General features: G+C 56.6%; 1 protein-coding gene across 1 annotated transcript; it reads right to left on the bottom strand.

Moving 5' to 3' along the window:
- Positions 1-6,286: 6,286 nt before the first annotated feature.
- Positions 6,287-10,737, bottom strand: HTATIP2 (HIV-1 Tat interactive protein 2). The gene is made up of 5 exons (XM_067300754.1): positions 10,540-10,737; positions 9,436-9,543; positions 9,045-9,182; positions 7,396-7,457; positions 6,287-6,805 (listed from the first exon to the last, which is right to left on the bottom strand). The coding sequence occupies exons 1-5, from the start codon at positions 10,720-10,722 to the stop codon at positions 6,577-6,579; spliced, it is 720 nt and encodes a 239-aa protein (XP_067156855.1). The 5' UTR covers positions 10,723-10,737; the 3' UTR covers positions 6,287-6,576.
- Between the last annotated feature and the right edge of the window lie 2,165 nt (positions 10,738-12,902).

Genomic DNA, 12,902 nt, shown 5'->3' with positions numbered 1-12,902 from the left:
GGCGCAGGAGCGATGGTGCTGATAGCCGAGAGCAGGGACATGCCTGCAGGGCAGTGCGTGCACCCACCAAACTGTGGTGCTGGAAATGATTAGCTCATGGTTGTAGGCATCATAGCCAGGGGTAAGTCGGGCCCTGACCCCAAATTAGCAAGGGATCGTCTCTAGCCTGAGGGAGTGCAAGACCCAGGCAGCCCTGTCTGGATAAGACTCATCTCTGACGTTAGGTTTTTGTCAAGCAGCTTCTTGCCTTCAAGATCAGTCTAAATTTTGTCCCGAGCCACTAACCAGCTACTTAGAGCCAACAGCTGAAGCACAGTAGTTCCTAACACTGTGATCAAATTAGAGAGGGTAAATTGAGTTATTCTGGACACTTTCTTCCTGGCTCCCAGCCTGGCTGTGACAGCCTGTCCTCTGCAGCAGGGACAGCTGCAGTACTGGGCATGCCGCGAGCCCTCGTACGGACCAGACCGTGTCCCTCTGAGGCTACCCGCTGGCCCTGCCGCCATCCCTGCACGCTGCCACTGGCACACTCAGCCGTGTCGCACTTCAGTATGTCACTGCATTTCTGCGTGCCAGGCAAAGGGCCCCCAGGGGGACCAAGGTGCTCTGGCAAGCAGTATCATGGGGAGAGTGAGGACTCTGCTTGTCCCAGAGTGCCAGTGCCAGATCTCTTCCCTAATGACACATTATTGGTATGTGCTAGATTGTGTTGGCATAGCAGGACCAGGGAACGGCATCTCTTGGAGTTGACCCTACTGCTGCCTCCAGCTGAGGAGAGTGATGGGCGTGGGAGCATGGTCAGGGGCTCCCGCGCAATGTTGGGACCCTGTTCTCTGGAAGTCACCCGCTTTCTCCATGCCACCAGTTCACAGGTAAGCCCCCTGGAGAACAGGCCATGACCCCTAACACTGCTAACTCAACCTTGACCTGCTTGTACGAAGCTGGGCAGTCACAGACCCACACTGGCTCGGGGCAGCCAGACCCCAGGAGAGAGATGGAGGTTTCTGAGTGGAGCGGGCTGGCGCAGAAGGGTCTGAGCAGGCTCATCTGGGACACGGCTTATTGCCTCGTCTGCAAGAGCTGGCACAAGGCAAAGCCCATGAAGCTGTTGGGGCCACTGCACCAACTGCTTTGCACTGCAGATCTGCTCCTATTGCACAGCAGGAATCGCTAAGTGCCTTTTCTAACATCCACAAGTCAGAGGCAGAGCTGGGAATAGGAGACCTTGCTCCCAGCCTGGTTGCCTGGGCCCCAAAGGCTCTAACAGGCCTTAATTGCCCTGACCAGCCTCACCTGGGACCCCCAACCCCACCCTGCCTGCAGGCCTGGGGGCTCCATTTAAGCTCGGGTTTGAGGGCCTACTCCTTCTTTGGGCTGTGTTGTAGGTGTGCCTGTCTGTCTCCTGGATGGACCTTGGACTCTTGCTGTAGCTCTGTCTCCAGTCCTGCTCTGGCAACTCCCTCTGGGGCTCCCTGGTCCATCCCTCACTGTGCCCAGGGCTGTTGATGGGCTATGAGCAGTTGGTGAGCCATTTACATTTCAGTGTGTGAATGCAGTAAGTGAAGAGCAGAAATCTTCTAGAAACTGGAAGCAGTCATCTATGCCTCTCTGAGGAGCCTGGTTTAGCTTTCTGCTGGTTTGTAAAGGAAATTAATGAAAAAAGAACACCCCAAAATTTCAGAGGACAAGATGCACAAATGGCTTTTGTCAAAGCTTACTCCCTCGCAGGCCAGTATTATTTTGATCTTTTTAAGGAGGGGCTGGTGGGGGGAAGGCTCTCTGGTAGCATGCCCTGCAATTTGGGGTGCAGCCTCCCTTGCTGAGGAAGCTCAGACATGCGAACTGCATGGGGTGCTCTGCTGTCTCACCTGCCCTTGGAGCTGGACAGTGGTCCCAGACCACTTATTTGCTGGTATGGATGTCACCCAGGTAGCCTGAGTTCCGGCTTGGTGCTTGCTGGTTCAGCTCTGTTGCTTTGAAAGACTCCTGTAAGCCAAGGTGGTGTCTGCAGTTGTTTTTGCCACCTGGCTGAGTGCGCCCTGGGCTCCGAGTGGAAGGGGACCATGGCTGGCGTGGTGGTAACGCGGAGCGGGTGGGAGGCGCTGGCTGTTCTCACAGTTCCCTGGATGGGAAAGGCAGCGGCTGTGAGAGCCTCATGGGAAACCCCAGCGGCCTTGTGCTTTGCAGAAGAGCCATTGAGAAGACAGTTATTTTTTTTTCCTCATTAATCTTCAATAATAAAATCCCGAGAGAGTTCTGGTCTGTGGGATCAGGCAGTTTGTATGAATGCTGTCCAGCAGACACCAAGCAACCTTAGGTGCTCCTTGTTCCAACTGCAGCCCGGACCAAAGGCCAAGCGCCCCGGAAAGCAGAGAACCTCTCCCAGGCATCACGGGCCTGAGCCTTGTGCTCGGGGGCACGTCGCCAGCTCTCAAACTGCCTCCTGCTTAAGGATACCTGGAGCTTTGCCATGTGTGATCTCATGGGGGAATTAGGAGCATTCCTCGGAATCCGAGCCCAAAGACTTAGCCGTCCCCATCTTTTACTTCATCTTTCAGACCCGGTGGGGGGAATTCCCTGGACTTGTGCTTCTGCCATGGTTAAACATGCAAATGTTCTGTAATCTCTTCCATAGCTCTAGAGTGGGTGTTTTAATAAGCGTACAAACTGGATTGTGCTACAACACAGGAAATAAAGGTCCAAAATAAGAGCTACAAAATTCCACACAACAAGCTCGTAAGGAACCTGTACTATGGGCTGGCAGTGGCTGCCCATTTATGTACAAAATTCAGTGAGTTTCATGCAAGGCAGCCACACTGGGGTGTTTACAGGCCAGGGTTGCTTCCACCTGATAGTGTTTTTAAAAGTGGACTGCAACAGCTCCATGTCCTGGGACTGAAGTGCCAATGCCGGACAAGGGTCTGGTGGTCCCTGAAGAGGAAACAGCAGGCGAGCTGGAGAGCTGCTCCCTGGTGCGCAGTGCCAAGGCATGACGTGTCCTGCAGGTCTGGGCAGCCTCTGCCTTGACCGGGCTCCCACAGCTACAAAAATACCAAGAACAGGAAAACTCCAGCACACCTTGTCCCTCCTCAGTGCCCTCCTACTGGGCTGCACCCTGGCCTCTCTGCTGGCCCAAATCCTTCATCTCGAAGCCATTGACTCCAGGATCCTCTTTGATAGCCATCACCAGGGCATCATAAGCTACATCTAATGTGAGTAAGTAAAATGGGCTGGGGATGGTTCTGGCTGACCTGGGCTGTCTTTCACCCTCATGGCACTCCCCAGTCTGCCTCGGCAGCGGTGTCTGGCCACTGCCGACCTCCAAACCGTGCTGGGTGCTGTCCAGGGCATGCCAACCACGGTGGGACCGTGTCTGTGCCTGCCCCTGTTTAGTTTCCTGGTTTAGATCTAGTCCTTTCAGTCCCTGTGCCATTATTATATAAAAGAATTGTAATGATGTATTGCAGAAAAGACTTATCCAAAACACAAAATAAAAAGAAGTCTTACACCATTGAACAGAAATAAGAGTTGCCTAGAAATAGCTCGCATTTGCCACAGACATCTGTCTAGCAATAGATGTTTGTTTTGTATGTTTCAAGGCTTTGGAGTGCTAAGAAAATATTTCCAATAAGACGACCTTCCTTTTCTTCCCACGACAGCTTAATTTCTTTAAGAGCCCTTTTGGGAGGGCTTTTGGAAATCCAAGCGCACTCTGCAGACCAGATCGTCTTATGTACACAGTGGCCATTTCCTCAAAGAGCTCTATAGGTTTGCGACTTGTGACTTCCCCCTCTAAAGCCACGTGGAATCTCCCATTACACCATATTTATCCCTGTCTCTGTTATTCCAAGACTATTAGAGGGTCTAATAACTTGCCTTTTATAGAACTCGGGCTTACTGATTTGCTGTTTCCTGGTTCCCATTGGAACTTTTTAAAGATTAGTGTCTTATTAATAACATCTAGTCTTTGGTAGAAGGATCAATGTAATACTTGCCCAAGTGAGTATTTGGCAGTTTATCCAAGAGTTCCTTCTGGCGCTGGCAGTTTTTTTACTATGTGTTCTAAAAATGTAGTTAAAATCTTTTCTCCTGATGCTTTGAGACAGTCCTGCAAACACATGTCCTCTAAGGAATGATGCTAGTGTGAGCTCCTTCACAGCAAAGGCTAATACAAATAATTCATTTAGCTTTTCTGCAACGGCTCTTTCATACTCACATATCCTGATCATGCCCTGTCCCATGTGACTCTCTGGAAAGCTTTCTGCTTCTCATGTAGTCATGATTAATTTTTTATGCCTTTAGGATGCTTTCCTCAAATCTTTTGTGGCCTGCCTTGTATATGTTACTTTCCAGAGCTTGTGTTCTTTTTTTATTTTCTTGTCTGTAGGCAATTTCCACTTCTTTTAAGGTCTTGTCATTTCAAGTGTTTGTTTCTACTCTCCTGTTTAAGCGTGCTACTTTTTTTTTTTTAGAATCTCTTTGAGCGCTGGTGTGCTTTTACTCCTATGTAATCTAATACTGTATGTTTAAACAGCCTTCATGCTGCATACAAGCCTGAATACCCTTCAGAAGCTTCTGTGAAGTCCATTCGACTAGCCTACCTCTCATTTCTCTTCTGCAATTAAATATTATTCTAAGGTACCGCTCTTGTTCTCGCTAGGACAGTCTGATCAGTAATTACTGCTCAGTGGCCCTTCATCTGTTACCTTGTGAACTAAGCCCTGCGTATGGCTCAGGAGTCGCTCAGGTATGTGGCTTCCCTCGGAACAACCTCCCTTCACTCCCTGTGCGCAGTGTGGGGCTGCCCTACCCCACAGTCTTTCTCCCACCAAGCCTGAGGTACCAGCCTGCTGTTTAAAGTGCCTGTGTAGACCCAAGGAGACCAGGGACCAGGCTCCCCCTGGCTCACCACCTCCAAGTCGCTGACACTGGAGCCACTGGTGAGGTCAAAGAGGAGAAAACCCTGGAAAGCAGCATTACCCGGAGCACTGGGACTTCGGCCAGCTGGGAATTCAGGAGTCACGTAAGTTCCCCAGCCCTGCTGCGACTCAGCTGTGGAGTCGCAGAGTTCCTTGACCCTGAGCAGAAGGCCTGAGAACGGCTGAGGCGGTGGGGGGTAGCAGCTGGGATGCGGTGCTGCTCTTAGCTCCTGCTTGGTGTGAGGCAGGAGAGTGTTCTGGGCAGCCCCTGTTCACCAGGCTTGTTCACCTCAAAGCCCAGTCTTTCCCAGCCTTTGCCACTGAGGGCACCCTTCCCTCGAGCAGCTGGCCCATGCAGGGTCACAGCACAGCAGAGCCAAGCTGTCAGTGCCAGGAGCCAGGGACTTGCTCTCCTTCCTGCACCATGGCAGCCCAGCCCAGAATATCAGGCTGGGAAGGCAGAGGTCTGCTGCTCCAACTACAGTGCCAACACTTCTGCAAAGCAGCAGTTCTCTGCCTTGGGGACAATCCGCTGTTTACTCCTAACATAGGTGTTGAAGACACCAACCCCCATGTATTTCAAAGGGACAGCAGCCTGGTATTTCCCAGAGGATGCTGCCAGCAAGAAACCCAGCATTATCTAGACCTGCCTGATTCTAAGGGACCTGAACACATCACAAGAGCTTCCTCATCTCGCTGGAGTGCAATGGGCATGATGATCAGCTCTGCTGACAAAGTGAATGGGCGCATTTAGCAACCAGTGGAGTGGGTGAGGCAAGCCCTGCCCTGAGCCATGTGCACTACTGGCCTCCCCTCCTGGACACAGTGAGTGCCCTTGGTAATAGGGCTGAACTCCAGGTCACTGTGGCTATAAGGAAAGTCCAGCTGAACCTGTAGTGACAGAAGTTTTCAAGCCAACACAAGTATTCACGTAGGGTTTACACTACTGGGAAATAACAGCTCCTGAAGAAACAGCTCTGATCTCATCTGCGGTGTTCCTGGAGCAGTCCCTCTGCGCCCAAAGCAGAAGAGTGAACTCAAATACGCATGCTGTGTCTCTGCAGGGACCTACTGCCAGCACAACCACTGTCCCAGGACCCCAGGCACGCTCAACAACCGCCTCCGAGCTTCCAAGAGCTCCACTAACCAAACTGTACTGGTGCCACCACATGCCTTGCAGGGTGCAGTCTCAGGACAGGCAGCTGCTCACAGTTTGTTTTCCTGCATTGTTCCATGATATGGACACAAACCCCAGCTACTTGTCCTTGTCAAATCCTTGAAGTGACACAAGACAGTCTGTGAACAGATCCAATGGGGTCAGCAGTGTGCAGGTGACAGACAATTTCAGTACAAAATTGGCACAAAGAGACCAGTCACAGGATTTTATTTGAGGGCTGAATTGAAGAAATTGCCTAGATTACACCCAATTTTTACCTGGATTCACATGCCAGATCCAGGAAGCACACAATGTGTTTTCCTCACCCACCAGCCAGCACCTGCATTTCTAGATCACTTAAGAGAATTAGCTGCCATGCAAAGAAATGCATCTCTACCTTCACATTAGCCATGCAACACCGCACCACTATCCCATGCCTGCATCCATCCTTGGTCCAGAAGAGCACCTAAAAGGTGAATCATGCTCTCCCGCCCTTCCCTTTTACTCTGTGCCCTGTTGTGGCACTGCCTTTCCCAGCTCATGGATGGCCTTGTTCTCCAGCACCTCCACCTTCCCCCCACCCGGCTTCAGCACGCTGGCCACCATTGCCCTTGCCACTGTCTCCACAGGAACTGAGTAAGCAGTGGGGAACACCCGTGCCACAAGACTGAGGAACTGCTGGGCAATCCACTCGGCAGGGCGGGACTCCTGGCGTGTGCAGAGCAGCACCCTGCGGAGTGGGGAGGTAAGGCAAGTCAGGCTGAAATAACGGCCCTAAGAAAAACTAGAAACTGGGATCTCCAGCTGCATTGGGAGCCCCAGCTTGGCTTGCTGAACCTGTGTGGGGCCCAAGAAGGGGCTTCTGCAGGGTCCTGGAACATGACCAGGCTGAGCCCGGGACACTCAACTCCTCTTTCACACAGTGCTGCCCAGCCAAGATGCCAGTTCTCCCAGGCCACAAGAATATGGTGGAGAGGAGGCAGGAGAGAGACCCCTCTTCACAAGGTCAAGCTCTGTGCAGAGCTAAGCTAGGACCTCTGTCCCCCAGTCTCTTCTTTCAATTTGGGGGTCTCCTAGCGTGACACATGTGACCTTACCTTTGGGAAGGTCCCTGAGAAACTGCTGTGTTTGCTCCCTGCGGCAGTGGGGAAGGGGTGCACTGAGATGGGAGCGGTGTTTGCACCTGGCTGTTTTCTCCACTCCCCTCCCCAGACACTGCCTTATGCATCCTGGCCCTAGTCCTTTCTTGATCTCCCCAGCCCTCTGCCCTTGCAATCCTCCACCTGAGTCCTGTGCCCTCCCTCTTCTAGTGCTACTCACGCTGGCCGGAGAATGGTACAGCGATCAAAACCAACAGCCTGGACCAGGTTCTCCACTTCTCCCTGTTAGAGCAGTCAGGCAGGATGAAACAAGACAAGGATGACTACAAGCACCATGTCTGCTGCCCCGTGAACTGGGGGGAGAGAAGTTGCTGTGCTGTGGGCAGGGTAGCACTAGGCAACTGGCTGGTACCACGTCCAAGTCCTGGAGATCCCAGGGTAACTTGCAGCCTAGAGCCATTTGCACAGCACAGCTGAAGGCTCTCACTCCACTTCACTAAAGCTGTGGCTGAGCTGCACGGCTTTAGCTCATGGACTCCATAAGATGAAAAAGGTAAAAACAAAGACCTAAGGGAAATTGCTGAGTTGGCAATAGTAACTTGGGAGAAAAATGCTGACATAAAAAGGAAAAAAGAATCAGAAGACAGCATCTCAGGAAGGTAGGTAGCCAAGGAGCAGCAGTGGCTCACCCTTCCCCACCTGACTGTCACCTGCCTGGTCAGAGACTCATCAGGTGTCTCATTAGGGGCTGTAAGCACATCAGTGTTTAGCCTCATAGCGCCTTAAGTGCTGCCACCTCCCATGTGTAATAGCTAACTGATAATTGGTATGTACTTGTAAACCATATACAATCCTGCTTGCAAAAGACACGCAAGTAACAACCTAGGAGAGAGGGTTAGAGGAGTGCACAGGGTACCCAAAGAGGCAGGAGAGCAGGTATGTATAGTGAGCCATGGACAAGGGTCACTCAAGTCCCGGGTGACATAGGCCACAGACCCCAGAGAAGAAGAGCTTCAGAGAAGTGAGGAAAGGAAGAACTGCAGCTGATCCTGGCCACAGTGCAACACGTCTGGCCAAGAGGCCACTTATTAAACTGGAGGGCAGGGCTGCTGCTCAGAGGGATCTCAGCAGGGCACATGAACGTGCCAGCAGGAGCCCTATAAACTTCAGTAAAGCTAAATGCAAAGCCCTGCCCTGGTGCAGGCTGGACACCAGCTGGACAGAGCACAGCCTCCAGGGAAAGGAAGTGCGGGGAGGGTGTTGTCCATGCAGACAAGCTGAACGTGAGGCAGCAGCGCACCCTTGCAACCATGATGCTAACTACAACTGCGGGCAGGGGACACTTGTGAGGCAGCCTCTGGCCACTGTGTCCAGTCTGGGGATCCCCAGTACGAGCCAGTGACAGTCAGGAACGTGTCCAGTGGATGTTGGGGGCTGGAGCACACCCACCCCATGAGGAAGAAAGCTTTCACAACGAGTATGGTGCAGCCCTGGGACAAGGCCCAGGGAGCCTGTGGGATCTCCACCCCTGGACACTTCAGATCTCACCTGCACATGGTCCTGAGCTGCCCGACCCACCTGTGAAGCTATCCCAGCTTGGAGCAGGGTTTGGACTGGAGACCCCAGAGGGTCTGTTCCACCTAGAGCTTTCTTGTGGCTCTAAGGGGCAGAAGGATGCTGCATGCAGGCATTTTGCTGCTCAGGATAAGGCAGGTCACACTTGTCCTGCCAGCCTCATTGCCTGATTTTTTGTTCCCCAAGTCCAGGAAGACCCCAGAGCCATTTGGACCTTTTGCAGCCTCAGCTCTTGCTTCACTCCCAAGTGTCCTGGCATTTCCTGACCCCCTGTTGCTTCCCCCTGTTGCTCACCTTCACTCTGAGGTAGAGGTAATAGCTGTGCTCGTTCGCACCCTGGGAGGACTGCAGGATGAAGTGTTTGCACCCCCCAGCCCGTGCCAGCTCCGCTGCCTGTGCAACGTAGTCCCGGTCCACACGGATGAAGCCGGCCTGCAGGTAGAGCAGGAAAACAGGATCAGTGCAGCTGGGGGCTCCCACGCAAGTCGGGGAGAGGGGATGGGTTGCCCAGCCAGATGCTACATCCAGCATTGCTCGTCGGTGCTGAATGCACATTCCCATAGCTTCCCTGGGGCGGCACACCCCAGCAAGACTGAGCATGCGAATAATCTCCTCGAGCAGCACCCCCGCAACGTCTGGGAGGAGCAGCACGCTCCCGGGGAGCTCCCCACGCGGTGCTGCTCACCCGGCCGGCCTTGGCCCGCGTGGTGCCCAAGCAGCAGAAGCCGACGTCATGGCCCTGGAAGGCGGCGGCGTGTTCGCTCAGCCGCTCAAAGTCCACCACCACTTGCTCCTGCGGGGGCAACACGGGCTGGCACACGTGGCTGGGGCTCCCACAGGCCCCAGGTGCCCCTCAGCACCTTTGGGTGCTGCAGGGCTGGGAGGGTCCCGCCTCGTCCCCCTCTGCTCCAGCCCACCCGCTGGGCACCCTGGACCCCACACCTCCTGGGGCCTGCACCCCCCCCAATCCCACACCACCCCCACGGCCCCCAAACCCTCCAGGAACCCCCAGGGCCTCTACCCCCCCGATCCCACACCACCCCCTGATCCTGCACCACCCCCACGGCCCCCAAACCCTCCAGGACCCCCCAATCCTGCACCCCCCCGATCCCACACCACCCCCATGACCCCCGCACCCCTCAGGACCCCCCGATCCCCCCCTCCGCAAGGTCCCCGCACCCCCCAGGGCCCCCCCAGGGCCTGCACCCCCCTGATCCCACAGCACGCCCATTGCCCCTGCACCCCCCAGGTCCCCCCGATCCCCCCCCAAGGTCCCCGCACCCCCCAGGGCCCCCCCGGGGCCTGCACCCCCGCGATCCCACACCACCCCCATGACCCCCGCACCCCCCAGGACCCCCCCCGATCCCCCCCCAAGGCCCCCAAACCCTCCAGGAACCCCCAGGACCTGCACCCCCCCCCGATCCCACACCACCCCCACGGCCCCCAAACTCTCCAGGAACCCCCAGGACCTGCACCCCCCCGATCCCACACCACCCCCATGACCCCCGCACCCCCCCGGGCCCCCCCGATCCCCCCCCAAGGCCCCCAAACCCTCCAGGAACCCCCAGGACCTGCACCCCCCCGATCCCACACCACCCCCATGACCTCCGCACCCCCCATGACCCCCCCGATCCCCCCCCAAGGTCCCCGCACCCCCCAGGGCCCCCCCGGGGCCTGCACCCCCCGATCCCACACCACCCCCAAGGCCCCCGCACCCCCAGGGCCCCCCCGATCCCCCCCCCCAAGGCCCCCGCACCCCCAGGCCCCCCGTCGCCGCTCCCCGCCGCACCAGGGCGGCCGCGCTCTCCCCGCCGAGGCTCAGCCGCCGCCGCCCGATCGCCGCCACCCTGGCGAAGAGCCGCCGGGACAGCAGCTCCCGCAGCAGCGCCCGGCCCGTCTCGCCCGAGGCGCCCAGCACGAAGCAGGAGCCCCCGCGCCCCCCGCCGCCGCCGCCGCCGCCGCCCGCCGCCATGCTCGGGGCGGCCCCGCCGCGCCGCGCCGCGCCCGGCTGCCCTCCGCCTCGCGGCGGCGCGTGGGTGACGCGCGGCGGGGGGGGCTAGAGGCAGCGGCCGGCCCGTCCCAGGCGGGTGCCGGTGGCGGTGCCTCCTGGGGGCCCGGCCTCCGCGCCCCGAGCCGCAGAACCGGCGTTTTCCGCAGGACGCGAAGAGGTGCCCCCCCCCCCCCCCCGCCTTCCCTGATAAAACACCGGGTTTTAACGTCACTGCGTAAGCAGCGAGTAGTGATAGCGGCGTTTCGACTTAGGGCAATGTTTTGATGTTTTTCCAGTGTGCAGTCCGTCTGGAAAACACCGCATGGAAGGAAATCTGTTTCCCATTCGGCGTGCTTTTTGGTGCATCTCTCTGGCACCAGGTTTCCTTTGATCCCAGCGGGGCCTGTGATTAGGGTGATCCCAGTCTACTGAAGACTGGGAATTATTTCAGTCTTCAGCCAGGAACTTTTGTGTTGGCAGATAAAATGCTTAAATAGTGCAATTTCCCACGTGAAGCAAAACTTTCCCGCGGAAGGACGTGTGCTGGCACGTGGACACGTGTGTATTTTGGTGGGAGCGTTTTCTGGGTTGCGTTAGGCAGAGCGATGCCAGCAGGGTGAGGGAGGGGATCCTTCCCCTCTGCTCGGCACTCGGGAGGCCACAGCTGGGGCCAGTGCTGCGCTCCCCAGCACAAGAGAGACGTGGACATGCTGGAGTGAGTCCAGCAAAGGGCCGTGAAGATGAGTAAGAAGTTGGAGCATCTCCCACATGAGACTCTTCTCAGTGGTATCCAGTGACGCACAAGATGCAGTGGGCACAAGTTGAAATACAGGAAATTCTACTTAAACATAAGAAAAAAAACTTTTTTTACTGCAAATATGGTCAAACACAGGAACAGGTTGCCCAGAAAGGTAGGGGTGTCTCCATCCTTGGAGCTGCTCAAACTCAACTAGATACAGTCCTGGGTAAACCGCTTTAGGGGGCCCTGCTGGAGCTGGGGGATTGGACCAGGTAATCTCCAGAGGTCCCTCCTGACCTCCTCAATTCTGCAATGCTGTAAGCACATGTGGACATCTGGACAGATGTGTGTTACTTTCCTTCCCTCTTGTTCCTCCACTCAGCATCAGGTATAGTTAGAGGGGTCCATGACCTGCCATGCAGCTCCTCATCACAAAGATGCTGAATGGGGTGGCAGAGAGGGAGGAGGGACAGCGGTGGCTGCTCCTGAGCAGGATGTGAGTCAGCCGCACGGGCTCTGACTCTGGCCCTGGCCGTGGCTAGGGGGCTCTTACCTCACCTGGGACAGCCACCAGACCACGTGAGCCAGCTGTGCCCTCCCAAACAGGAAGAGCCTTGCGATGACTTTGGCATCAAGCAGCCATCAGATGAACGTGGCAAAGGCCATGGTGCAGGAGCCGCTTCCCGCAGGGTCCATGCCGCTTGGTGCTCAGGAGGCCCTGGCAGACGGCCCCATGCACCACCATCCCTGCTCGTCCTGGCCTGCCTGCCTGCCCCTGCCCTGGCACTGCGCTCCCGGCAGCTCTGCAGGCAGCAGCCCTGGAGCAGGAGCCAGCTGCGGGTCCAGAGCAAGTGTATTGGCAAAGGAGCCCTGCGGAGCTGGGTGCTGGATCCAGTTTGTCCTGATTCCTGGGGAGGGAGGTGGAGCAGCCCGAAAGGCTGCATCCACTAGGCAATTTTCCAGCCTGGCTCATCAGCCAAGCACTTTCCTTTGCCGAGGATGGCAGGTGAATTCCCAGCGCGCGTGCCCCGCACGCGAGGTGTGACGTGCCCCATGACAGTTGCCCGGTTAATGGCCAGCATCCCGCTGAGGCTGCCAGTGCGCAGCCTGCGCCCACGGGCTACACTTCCTGCCCGGCACACTGGACCCGGCTGCCATGCGCAGATCCAGGTGGGAAGCGGCAGGGGACTAGGCTGATGTTCCTGGGCTCCCCGAGAGGCTCTGCGGGCAGAGGGATGGATGCGGGGAGACGGGAACCCGAGGATTTTGGTGGGGGGCATTTGTGGGGCAGGGGAGGCTGCGTGGGGGATGATGCTCAGAGGGACGCAGGGTTTGCGGGGCTCACGGTGCTGTTTCTCCCCATAGCAGAGCCGGGTCGGGCCGGCCCAGCGCGCGGGGTGCCGGCTCTGCTCCCCGCCGCGCC

This window comes from Apteryx mantelli, chromosome 8 (assembly GCF_036417845.1).
Source record: "Apteryx mantelli isolate bAptMan1 chromosome 8, bAptMan1.hap1, whole genome shotgun sequence".
Classification (NCBI taxonomy): Eukaryota; Metazoa; Chordata; class Aves; order Apterygiformes; family Apterygidae; genus Apteryx; species Apteryx mantelli.
This window is presented reverse-complemented; position numbering and strand designations above follow the sequence as displayed.